The sequence below is a fragment of the Danio aesculapii genome, chromosome 6 (assembly GCF_903798145.1).
Source record: "Danio aesculapii chromosome 6, fDanAes4.1, whole genome shotgun sequence".
NCBI lineage: Eukaryota > Metazoa > Chordata > Actinopteri > Cypriniformes > Danionidae > Danio > Danio aesculapii.
The window spans coordinates 41593891-41607545 of record NC_079440.1 but is presented as its reverse complement, the minus strand read 5'-3'; the positions used below and the strand labels follow the sequence as shown (position 1 = coordinate 41607545).

The 13655-nt window shown below is 34.4% G+C and overlaps 1 protein-coding gene and 1 long non-coding RNA gene across 2 annotated transcripts in view; one reads left to right on the top strand and one right to left on the bottom strand.

Moving 5' to 3' along the window:
• Nucleotides 1-13655, bottom strand: part of b4galnt1b (beta-1,4-N-acetyl-galactosaminyl transferase 1b) — a 37993-nt gene that overhangs the window by 7427 nt on the left and 16911 nt on the right. The window contains exons 8-10 of the mRNA XM_056460198.1: nucleotides 11625-11723; nucleotides 10906-11093; nucleotides 10679-10819 (exon numbers count right to left, since the gene is read on the bottom strand). Coding sequence (XP_056316173.1) covers nucleotides 10679-10819; nucleotides 10906-11093; nucleotides 11625-11723 — 428 coding nt within the window. The remainder of the gene's footprint in view (nucleotides 1-10678; nucleotides 10820-10905; nucleotides 11094-11624; nucleotides 11724-13655) is intronic.
• On the top strand, nucleotides 449-2551 carry LOC130230890 (uncharacterized). The gene is made up of 4 exons (XR_008837985.1): nucleotides 449-754; nucleotides 1206-1359; nucleotides 1449-1525; nucleotides 2174-2551. It is a non-coding gene; the product is annotated as an uncharacterized LOC130230890 (long non-coding RNA).

The window sequence follows — 13655 nt, the reverse complement described above, 5'->3', positions numbered from 1 at the left end:
AACTAAAAGAACGCATGACAATAAAAGAAGACATATTAAAACATATTAAAACTAATTAAAAATCCAAATACAGAAACACTAATACTGTTAAAAAGCTTGACCAAAAAGGTGTGTCTATTTTTCCTTTTCTTTTCTTTTTTTTAAGTTCAACTGATCCCAGAGCTCTCAGTGCTATCGGGACAGAGTTCCAGAGCCGTGGGGCCACCACACAGAAAGCCCGGTCACCTTTAGTCTTAAGACGAGTTCTGGGAATGGCTAACAGGTCTTTGCAAGAAGACCTCAGAGACCGGCTACATGAGTGACTGCTTAAAAGATCCTGAATATACAGGGGTGCTTGATCATGCAGAGCTCTATATGTAATGACCAGAATCCTAAAACTTACTCTAAAACTAATAGGAAGCCAGTGAAGTGCCTTAAGCACAGGAGTAATGTGACCTCCTACACTCAAAAAAATGAACTTTCCTTATTGTTAGTTTTACTATACCCATCCTTGTTCACATTACATAAAACATATTAGTAATTAAATTAACACAAGTAAACTATGTTATTTCTACAAAAATGTAGTGCTGTAGACTTTACTTAATAAGGGTTTGACTGGCCAACTTAACATTGTGGAGTAAAACGCAAAACCCTCTTAAGTTTGGATATTTGTGGATACCGTAGCTGCTTACCTAGAGGTGGAGCACCAGAGCAGAACAGAAGACAAACGAACGCGGGAAGCACATTGAGGGGGAGAAGATGGTGGCTTTGTCAGGTATGAGTATTTCATAACTCTTTACTGTTAAATATTGCCAAGAAAAGTGATGTGAGTGTTCACAGAATTATGGTAATTTATGTTATGAATGTATTTCGGAGTCTTTTGAGTTTTAGCATTTTTAGACAGTTATTCTGACTCGTGTTTCTCAAGGAAAGCATGTGGCAGTGCAAAGACTCCAAGATCACAGTTGTTGAAACACTATAGATTTGTGCATAGATTTAAAACGTGGAATGCGCTACACAGCCATCTTAATCGTAGCCATCCAAAGGAGAACATCTGGTTACCTGCAAGTGTAACGCTAGCCACGTTCAATTGCCATGTGTGTTTTTGCAGCAATATAGATAATAAAATATAAAATTTTTGTCACATCCATAACCACCTAAAAACAGTGAGACAGTGCCTTGTATGAAAGTTATCCTTATTATAATCTTGTGTCTTAAATCCACAGATTGCTGCTGAATTCAGTCGAATCACTACTGTCCCACTAATTCAAACATTTATGTCAAAACAAGATGGTTACACCAGCAAGCTGGCCAGCATCTACCATAAAAGGAGGAATTGCAGGGTGTAAAATTTGGAAACTGATGGCTACCATCGACAAGGTTTGTTATCTGTATTTATGATGCTTGTAAATAATTTCCACATTAGTATTGTGTTTTTTCATTGTCTACACTTAATGTCTCTTCTACAGTATGATACCATCTGAACTTGCATTCTCAGAGCATGTTCTGTGTATCTTAATGAAGACTATGAAACCTCATGTATACAGTAAGTGTTCTCTGGCAGTGAATATATACCAAAATGCCCCTGCAAAATATTGTCAAGGAATATCAATACACACAGTATATTTAACTTGGGGTTGTCAAAAGTACAGACTTCGGTACCAGTCAGTCCTAAAATTAAAAGATTGTGATGATGCTAGCATTTTTCTGAGGAAATTGAGCACAGGTGAGCAGATTCTTAGGCTGCTGATTAACCATAGTGTTCACATGCTCGACATATGATTCTGATTGGCTATAATATTGCTTCATATTGTTGACCGAGTGGTTACACAGATTACATTTACGTATGGTAGCTTTTGAAGATGTCTCTCAGCAGATTTGTCTAAGCAGAAATATTAAGGAACCGCATTAAGCGATTATCAGTGTTCACAGTCACATCTGTTGAGCACAAGAACACTGGCCAATTGAATTTCTTTGGTAGAATGTTGGTTTCTTCACATTTTTAAAATTCAGCACAGAAGCCTGTACTTTTGACCACCCTAACAAACACAGTAAAGTAGTTATTTAAGTAAATGCGGTGCGTGATGTGAAAGATTAAGGAATGGACAGTAGATACAAAATTCTCTAAATGTACAATCTGTATTTTTGTGGAATTAAACTGACTGAACATTGATACTGTTTTTGTGTTTTGTAGGACACAGACTTTGAAAACTCTAAGACATGGGCAATATTGTCATTGGAATCTACATCATCAGACCTGAAGGTGCAGAAGCCTGTGACCCACCATCAGATGTTGGACTGATTTTTGAGGGAGTAAATGTGCTTCAGAACCTTGGCGAAGTCACCTAGGCTTGTGCTCTTTCTTTGAGAGTCATATACAGCTTCAATCTCAGTTATCCTTCAGACCTGAAATACACTTTTGAGTTTTTCCAGAAAGTGTTGCTGGGACTTGATGCACATAAACTGTTACTCATAATACAAGTTCTTAAGAACAAACCTGTTGGTTGAATCAGTACATCATTCTGGACAAATGAAAGAAATAAAGGAAGAAGCTTTTTTTGTGACATTTAAATTGTTTCTGGTTTTAAAATTAAGGGTTTTAATGTTGTCTTTGTCGATGGAACCAACATTTTAAATGGAGTTCTGTAACTTTAAATGGTTAAAATTGTTTGGTTATTTACAAAAATTCAAAGATTTTTCAGTTTTAATCTTTTCTTTACTAATGGCTCGAACGATTTGAGATATCAAAAATTGAGCACTGTATTAGTTTGTGACATGCTGCCTGTCTTAAACTTTTCTTTTCTTTTTCCAAGTAAAATGTATTACTTGAAGTTGCACATAGTAAAAGTACATTTTGGTCAATAGTAAACATTCTTTGTTTTTGTTTTTTTCATGGTTTTTTTTTTCTGTCTTTTTGAAACGAACTGTTATTTTTGTGGTGGTTTTCATAAATAGAGGCCAGTTGTTTTAACAATAGCTTAAACATTTTGAAATATCAGCAATTGAGCATTGTAGCATTTCGTGATAGTCTTGGAAAAAAAAATTCTTTTGTAAATTTGCTCATACATTTTTCTTACAATATTTGAAGGAAGTAGCACATTGTAAGAATGTTTACTATTGACCAAAATGCTGTTTTTACATTTTTTTCAAACTGTTTTTGAGCGGTTTGTGGATGTTTACAAAAATAGAGGCTATTTTGAATGTTACTCTTACTATTCATTGTTAAGATTAGAAATAGAGTTTAGCAGTATTTTAACATTCCATGTATTTAATTTTTCAAAGTAAGATTATTTCAGATTCTTGAAGCCAGTTGCACATTAAAAGACCTTGTAAATGTTGAGTGTAAAACCTTTGATGTTTTTGTGTATTTGTTTCTAAGGACCTGTGAAATTGAAATAGTTTTATGGGTTTTTAGCAGTTGTATGTTGCAAAACCTTGCAAAAAATAAATTATTTTTGTTTCTAAAAATATGTTTGATGATTTAAGTTTTACATTTGTAGAGCACATACTTTTAAAAGTGAATAAAAAAAAGAAAAAAACGTGTTCACCTTACATACTAAAAGTTAATTATTCTTACATAACATTACTAAGTAAAATATACATATAACTAAAATGCAATAATGACACGTCTAAATGTGTTGCATGTACTGAGAAACATTTTGTAAAGTTTACCTGGATTTCTTTAGTTCATTCAACTATATTGTTACTTGTAGAAACTACTCAACACAGTTACGTGGAACCACTTGACACTCTTTTTTTATGTAAGTCCAACAAATCATTTTTTTGAGTGTACTGGTGTTAGTTAAAAACCTCGCTGCTGCATTCTGCACAACTTGCAATCGCTCCATAGAGGATTTGTTCAGACAATTGAACAGAACATTACAATAATCTAATCGAGAAGAGATGAGGGCATGGACAAGCATCTTCATCTCTTCCTTTGACACAATATCTCAGATTTTTGCGATGTTCCTCAGGTGAAAAAAGCATGTGTGAACAACAGATTTAACATGGCTATTAAAACACAGATTTGAAATGCACAATGTTTCCAAGACACATGGAGTGAAAGTGCAAATAGTGCAAATGTGCAACCTGGTGCAAGAGTCAGAGAGATGAGAGGGTGTTTTTTACACAGGTGGTTTGTTAAGCCCACTCACCTGTATGGAACATACTCAGGAATGCATAAAGAGGGTGGATGAGATTTCAGAGGGGGGTAAATTGACTGGAGTTAAGGGCTCCAACAGCCTGTGGGAAGAAGCTGTTGAGTAGTCTAGTCGAGCAGGCTCTATTACTTTTAAACCTTGTTTCTGATGGCAGCAGCTGGAAGAGATTGTGGAAGGGATGAGTAGAGTCTTTCACAATACTGCTTGCTTTGCTGGAGCACCGTGAGAGGAAAATGTTCTCAATGGAGTATCTTGTGAGAAGAATGTCTCTGCTAACAAGATACTGGAAAATGGTATATAGAGTGTTTCCTCCTTTGTTGTTGTTATTGTTGTCAAACCCAGTATTATTGTATTATTATATAATTTAGCAATTATCAATAAAATAAATTAGGCACAATATTTTTGGAGTGAAAAATCTAGAAAATAAATAACATAAAAATATAATAATTAACATATTATTATTATTCATTCATTCATTTTTTTTTCAGCTTAGTCCCTTTATTAGTCAGGGGTCACCACAGTGGATTGAACCACCAACTTATCCAGAACATGTTTTATGCAGCGGATGCCCTTCCAGCCACAACCCAACACTGGGAAACACTCACTTACACTACGGCCAATTAAGCTTACCCAATTCACCTATATTTGAACTGTGGAGGAAACCGGTGCATCCGAAGGAAACCCACCCGAACACGGGGAGAACATGTAAACTCAATAACAAAAATGCCAACTAACCCTGCCAGGGCTCAAATTATTATTATTATTATTATTATTATTATTATTATTATTATTATTATTACTATGATTATTATTATTATTACTATGATTATTATTATTACTATTATTATAATTATTATTATTACTATTATTATTATTACTATGATTATTATTATTACTTTTGTTATTATTATTATTATTACTATTATTATTATTATTATTATTACTATTACTATTATTATTATTACTATTACTATTATTATTACTATTATTATTATTACTATGATTATTATTATTACTATGATTATTATTATTATTATTACTATTATTATTATTATTATTATTATTATTATTACTATTACTATTACTATTATTATTACTATTATTTTTATTATTACTATTACTATTATTATTATTATTATTATCATTATTATTATTATTACTATTACTATTATTATTATTAATATTATTATTATTATTACTATTGTTATTATTACTATTATTATTATTAATATTACTATTATTATTATTATTACTATTATTATTACTATTATTATTATTACGTTAAATATTTGTTTGTTTGTTTGTTTTTATTTCATTTGTAAAAAAAGACTTCTGTTTTTGTCTTCCAAATGTTGTATGCCAATTAAAATTGATTGATAATAGCTAAAATTTTATAATAATACAATAACAGGACTAGTTTTTCGAAGCTGCACTTGTGTATTTGTCTTGTGAGAATCCATAACACTGCACAGCAGCCAGACACTAAAAACACTGCAGAAAACCAACTCAAAAAGTGAAAGCTCTTTGCTACGTTTTATCTCTTACTATTACAAATAAAGAGCGGATGTATTTGTCTCATTCAGGGCTTGACTCTGGTAGGGTGACTGTGTGCACAGAAGACTTGTTCACTCAAAAGGCCACATAGCTGACCCCTTCCAGTGCTATCAGCTGCCCTAGATCTGCTTCTGCCTAAAGCCCCCTGTAACACAAACTCTATTTGTCCATAAATATACATTATATAATCAAAACTGCCTCCAACTATACTAAAAACCATTATTAGTTGGTATTAAAATACCAAAAAAACTGAACAAAATTCAAACAAGCACGTTTTGTTCCAAAAAATATACATTTGGGAGTTTTTACATTTGTACAGACTCTGACAATTGTCTCATTGTTTGAAAAGAGAGTAGGAAAGTCTTTGGAAGCCTGCTTAGCTCTGATTAATAAACAGGATAACATCAGCTATCAACGCAGTGCTGAGATTCTACAAAAGTTCTGATTGTTTTTAGAGGCAAACAGGAAACAAGGGGAGAGAGAATTCGTCATATTCAGTGGAACGAACCATCTAAAAAGCAGGCTGCTGTCAGAAGAACACTTGTTTAACAAAACCCCATTCACAGAGGTCAATTCCCACAAGTTGAACATTGAACTTACAGTAAAGTCAGAATTATTACCCCCCCTGTTTATTTTTTCCCCACTTTCTGTGTAACGGAGAACAGATTTTTTTTTCAACACATTTATAAACATAATAGTTTTAATAACTCATTTCTAATAACTGATTTCTTTTATCTTTGCCATGTTGACAGTAAATAATATTTTACTACATATTTTTCAAGACACTTCTATACAGCTTAAAGTGACATTTAAAGGCTTAACAAGGTTAATTAGGTTAACTAGGCAGGTTAGGGTAATTAGGCAAGTTATTGTATAACAATGGTTTGTTCTGTAGGCTATCAAAAAATATATATAGCTTAAAGGGGCTAATAATGTTGACCTTAAAAAAAAAATTCAAAGGGGGGCTAATAATTCTGACTTCAACTGTATGTAGATTTAAGAGGAGTAGTCACTCCTACTGATAAAACATTTAAAACAAAACTCCCCCTTAAATATGATGAAATGAACAGTAAATCTTTCAAAGGAACTCATGATATTATGGCTAAAGCAATGTAAGTGAAGTTTATACTTGAAATATGTAGTAAAAAACATAGACATTTTAATTATTTGAAATAAAGCCCATAAATTTTGGGCTAAAGAAAGTTCATTATTATTCCCGGAGGGACCTGATGATTAGTTCGTTTCACCTCTCACATTCAGTAAGTGCATAATCCAGTAAGTGGTCTCCAGTTTTGATGGATGCAGCACGTGGGGAATATTTGAAAAAGAATTAAAATCTTACAGGAGAGCTAATCATTTTGCTTTCATCTGAACGGAACTTGCTTTCATCTTGGTTAAAATTTGTTGGAATATAACATTAATCTACTCTGAATGTCTAATTATTGTTTTTTTCTCTTTGAATATAAAGGGAGAAATATATATTTATAATATCATTAATCATTTTTACCATGATGCAGATAGTCTATTATTATTCAAAACAACCGATAACGAATAACATTACATTTAACACCTCTACCATGTGAGATGAACATGGAGTGAGTCTGTTTCTGTGGATGCTGATTCCTTGAAAGGGCAGCAACAGTCCCAGAGGTGTAAGTATCTCACCACATGAAGGACCTGAAGAAACAGGGTGATGGAAAAGGCCCTCAGGGGGTTATAAGCCCTTGACATGCACCTGATCCACTTAACACATGTAAATTATATTAACTATATAAGACTGGCTGCCAGTGCCTGGTAAGAAGTATATTGGTTGTTTTGTCTTTATCTGATGGTTAATATACACTGTGCTTAAGAAAACTCAAGCATTAATGAAAACCCTCACCAACCACTTTAATGGATACACCTTGTTTGGTTGGATTCTCATTTCATTTCAGTCCTTTTTTAGTTTTTAGTTTCATAGATTTAGTGAGGTGCTGTAAACATTCCTCGGGGAGATTTTGGTCCATATTGACATTATAGCATCACACAGTTGCTGTAAATTGCACAGTTACAAATGTGAGAATGAGATTAAAACAGCGTGTCATCATGAGGCGAGACTCCGGTCGTGTCCACACTCAGTGGCGGTTATAGTTTGAATGGCACCCAGGGCGAACACCCCATATTCACCCCCTCATCCCCCCTCAAATATAAAATGAAGCACTATGTGGTTGGAACACATGTAATTGACTGAAACAAACAATCCAGATAGCATACAAACTGAAACTGTATTAAATACCTCCCTACACCTGGACCTATCTTGCCTTTTTGCTGCAGAATCATCAATTATGTCGTCATATACTGTAGACCATTAAAGTAACCCAAAACCAGGACGTTGCTAGACATAAAGCTTACCTCTCCCGTAACACAAATAAATATATTTATTGATTTTCAATAAATATTGCAAGTTATTTATATATATTATTAAAAAAATGATTATTAACTGGAAAACAATGTTAAGACACAACTGGAGTAATATGCTAAAATCACTTAAGAAATCTTTTGCATGAATATTAATTATGACAATTTTATAGAATATGGGAAAAAATTGTATGGAATTAACTGTTGTCTTAGAACCAACACATGGCTGAGAACTAATGTTTAATTAATAAAATAATTAATAAATTATTAAGTCTTACCTCCCTGATTCATTATCTCTCCCTTCTGCTTCATAGCCATGCTTAGTTAAAATAAGATCATCATCATATTATATAAACTTTAGTTTTGTCGACTTCGGATTCACAGCGCATGAGCAGTGCGTATTTTTTTCATCATGCATGTAAAAAACAGAGTAACAAACTTGCGCTTGCAAAAGACACCAAATGTGAATGGCCCCTAACATTTTTGCTTTGGGATTACCACTCTAAATAATACACTTGCATAAAGTAAATCGTATCTCAAAGCTTTTACTGGGACAATTTTTTTTGTTTTTTGTTTTGTTTTTTGCACCATCTCCCCGTGCCGCCCCCAGTAAGATGCCGCCCTGGACGATCGCCCATATTGCCCATACCTAAATCCGCCACTGTCCACACCATGCCCAGAGTTTCAGAAAATCTGTAACTTGGCCAGAGTTTTTAGAAAGTTTTGGTTTCAGTCACCCCATACCAGGGGTATATTTAGATTTTTTTTAGGCCCTAGAAGTTCCAGCCATAGGGCCCAACAGTCCTAAAATGCATCCTTTGTAGTTTTAGTAATTTTTTATTTATTTATTTTGCAGTTTTTTTCTCAAATCACTGAATCTTCTTTTGCTTATTTTATCTTAATGAAATCTCTACATTTTAATTGATTTGTTTTCTTAAAATGAATTCACAACTAAAAAAAGGAATTAATAGAAAATAATAAATTGTTTTAAAAACTGAATCTTTACCTGACTTGACTGCTCCATGATTAGTGGTGTAGGACAAATTTATGTAGATCATAGTTCTCAAACTGGATTCCTGGAGGGCCTCTGCACAGTTTTTAGCACCGGAGTGCATGTGTCGACGCACTAACCACTACATCTACTGTCTGTATATTTAAACATGTAACTTAATAAACAACGTTGTCTGCTTTAAGGGGTTGAGATTCTTTCTCTTTATAAATGATGATAACAACTTTATTGGAGTCAGATTAATTACAATAGAGTCAGATAAATGATTAAGTTAAACACGCCATCCATTAACTGCTTTTCTGTTTGTGATTATTGGATCAGAATAGTAGCATCAGCTTCAAGCCTTACAAATAGGTGTACCCAGGGGCGTCACCAGACCCCATTTACTGGGACACATGCCAGTGCCTCAGTAAATACTTTGAGTTGCATATCAAAAAAATTACTTTTACTGCTTGTTTAAACTACTTATTTAAAATGAGTTGAAACAACATGATACTTAAGGGGTTTTTAGGGACAACACAATTGGTTTATGTTCAATATGCTTAAATTTGTAATAACAATTTGTGTTGGGACAACATGAAGAAATTGTGTGGAACCCAGCATTTTTTACAGTGTACAGGTTTCCTTTATCTAAGTGTATTAATTAAGAGTGGTAATTCCAGAATAAAGACGCTATTCTCTATGTACAACTGAATCAACGTTTGCGAAAGCAATGCAGTTTAATCTAAAACAAACTGACACACGCGTGAAGAAAACATACCCGAGTGCCATCAACAATAATTCTCGGCCATTAGGGTCAGGTCTCAGAGAAAAGATAATTCTGCATACTGTATGTTTTTTGCAGCGGATGCCCTTCCAGCTCTGACCCATCACTGGGAAACACCCAAACACATACACTACAGCCAATTAAGCTTTTTCATATCACCTATAGCGCATGTCTTTGGACTGTGGGGGAAACCGGAGCACCAGCAACCTTCTTGCTGTGCGGCGATTGTGCTACCCATTGCATCACCGTGACGCCCCATAATACTTCTATTTAATATATTATTCAGTGTAGATAATTATATAAAAATAAACAATATTTGGGGGGAGACTGTGCCCCAGTTGAGCTTTATGTCTACACCAATCTTTGGGTGTACCTTATAAAGTAAGCGTCGATTCATTCATTCATTCATTCATTTCCCTTCGGTTTAGTCCCTTTGTTAATCAGGGGTCACCACAGCGGAATGAACCGCCAACTTATCTAGCATATGTTGTACACAGTGGATGCCCTTCCAGATGCAACCCAGTACTGGGAAACATCCATACACACTCATTCACACACATACACTACGGCCAATTTAGTTTATTCAATTCACCCATAGCGCATGTCTTTGGACTGTGGGGGAAACTGGCGCACCCGGAAGAAATCCACACCAACACGGGGAGAACATGCAAACTCAACACAGAAATGCCAACTGGCCCAGCCGGGACTCAAATCAGCAACCTTCTTGCTTTGAGGCAATTGTGCCAACCACTGAGCCACCGTGTCACCCAGTGTGAACATTATGCTACAAATTAAATTTGAATGTTTTCTCACCAGGTCAAGAGTAGTTTTCTCCAGAACGTCCACCAGCTTCTCCAGCTTTGTGTTTGCACTGAAGATAAAGTCATCATCCACCCACAGCACATATTTGGTGGTGACCTGTGACACGGCCAGATTACGCCCAGCAAACCAGCCCTGAGACACAAGCATACACATTCAGATCCCCTCTTACAACATGAGAAAAGGGTTATAATCTCAAGGAAGTCAAGAAAGGAACCTACCTTTCCAAAGGGCATGATATAGTGTTCAATATATGGGCCTGACACAGTTTTTGGGTGTTCACTGTCATCCGCTATCACTATTGTAACCGTTGGATAGTACTGTCGTATGCTGTCAATTAAATTCTGAAGCTTGTCATAGCGCAGGAAGGTTTTGGTTGCAATGGTTACAAGAGCGCTGATGTTATACTCTGAAATTAAACAAACAGAATATTTTTTACATGATATACAGATAACAAATAAAACAAACAAATCATATATAAATAATAACAACATTCTTTTGTCATGAAGAAGTGTAAATCTGCTGATGCCTCAAATAAACAAACAATAAACTGAATTGCAGCAACATACAATAACTTATTTATTTATTGTGCATATTTTAGTGGATTTTTTTTACTTAAAATATTTTACAATGTAATAAATTCAAAATACTCATCAATCATCACTCCAATTTTAACATGATCCTTTAATAATCAGTCTTTCTTGTATTCTTATTAATATAAATACTATAAAAGCTGTTTAATAAAGCTTGTTAGTCATACTAGGGTCAGACACAATCTGCAGGCATTTTTTGCTATTTTTGCTGAGAATTTTGTAAAAATTCAGCGGATTTATGAGGAACTAAAAACTTAATATATGAAATAAAAAAACATTTGTAACTTTTATTTAATGTTTACAATGCAGATCCAATTAGATCTACTTATTTGGTAAACCTTTTTCACCTTTATCTGCATCAGAGCCTGTGTTGTAGAGTTTGGGTGTGACTCCATGACGGATCTTGATGGTGAAAAGAGCCTGATGTCCTTCTGTGTCTAACTGCACTGAATCACAAGCACATAAAATCTGCATATGAAATAAAGATCATCCAGTAATTTACATTAACATGTCATGTACTGTACATTGGCCAGCATAAATAAGTACATCTTAACAGATCTCACTTTTAAATTGATATATTCTGTGGTGATATACAATGCGGCATATGGGCAAATCTAGATTAATGGTTTTACATTAGATTGGTCAAAGCTGGAAAATCAAGAAGGCCATAGAAAATATTACAATTATGGTAGTTTACAGTTTTGTAGGTTGTATTTGTTTTATTATTACAAGCATCGCTGGTCTCACTCTCTCATGCGCTTTATCCCAAAGCAACTACTGTATGTTTAGTGTTTGGCCGGCGACTTGCAGGAATTACACTTATTACTAAGCCATACTTACATTATTTCTCCAGCGTGCAAATGTAGCTCCAATATTGATTCAGGATTTTAAAGTTTTGACTCAGCATTTGTTTTTACCAGTCGCTCTAACTCTCATGTGCACATGAACGAGCGGTGCGCATGCATGCGTAAGCAGCAGATCTGCGTGAACGGGTGTACAAATCTACATTTGTTGAATGTTTGCGCTACTTATCAGAATTATGGGAATTATCAGCCAGAAAAATTTTCATTGAATGAACATTTTTTAGTCTTACGCCTTACCCAGAATATAAAATACATAAAAATACATTTAGATCATTTACTTTAATCATTACTATTGAAATGTGAAGAGATTTCAACTAGCACAACAAAAATGTTTCTGAGGACAATCACATACTGCACCTTTAAATATGCTAAACTCAAACCAGATACCACATATCATGTCTAATACAGATCTGGATGTATTTTTTGTCTTGTTATTGTTTTTAATAAAAGTGAATGAGAAATTCACTGATATAACACAGTAGACATGTAATTAATCTACTAGTGGTGTATCGCAAACATTTTGTACAAATTAATGAGAGAAGCATAAATAACATGCCTCAATACCTTCTGAGTTTCCTGCCAGAGAAAGTGACACATGGTGCAAATCACATCCTTTCTCTATCAGTGCTTATATATATGATTTTTTTAATAACTGAAATTACAAATAATACATAAAAAAGATGTTTGGTGCAAATGTTTATTTCACTTAGTAGGGTAAACACACCCAAAAAAATTGACTTTTTATTATATTTTATGATAATTAAAGCTGATTGTATGATTCAGTAGGCAGAGACAGTCAAAAACAGGTACAGTGGGAGTTTGCATGTTCTCCCTGCGTTCGCGTGGGTTTCCTGCAGGTGCTCCGGTTTCCCCCACAGCCCAAAGATATGCGGTACAGGTGAATTGGGTAAGCTAAATTGTCCGTAGTGTATGTGTGAATGAGTGTGTGTGGATGTTTCCCAGAGATGGGTTGCAGCTGGAAGGGCATCCGCTGCTTAAAAACGTGCTGGATAAGTTGGCGGTTCATTCCGCTGTGGCATTAATAAAGGGACTAAGCCGAAAAGAAAATGAATGAATTAAAAAACTATAGGTAGTGCCAGTCTCTGTTCAAGATTTGTTTTACGTAAGTGAATGTGTGAAGTATCACAAGCAGTGTATCAAAATTCCACTGTTTTCCTGAAATAAACTTTGCATAATGAGATAATCGTAGCTCAGCTCTTTGATAATGATGCAGTATTGTATGAACACAATGCAGCCTATTCCTCTTTCTTTTCCTACTTTAGAGAAGAGAGAAGAACAAAGTATCACTGCTTGAATTGACTCAGAAATGTTTTATGCTTTTTTGTAATGGATTAATTAATACGCATCGGACTCAGTGTGCAAGGTTTGTTCATGTGACAAATTTTTCACATATAAATACAAAAAACGCATACAAACATTTCGGACTTCAGTGTGCAAAGACCTTAAGAGGCTGAAAATAACATCTTCAAGAATTCTTCTAACTTTCACATGACC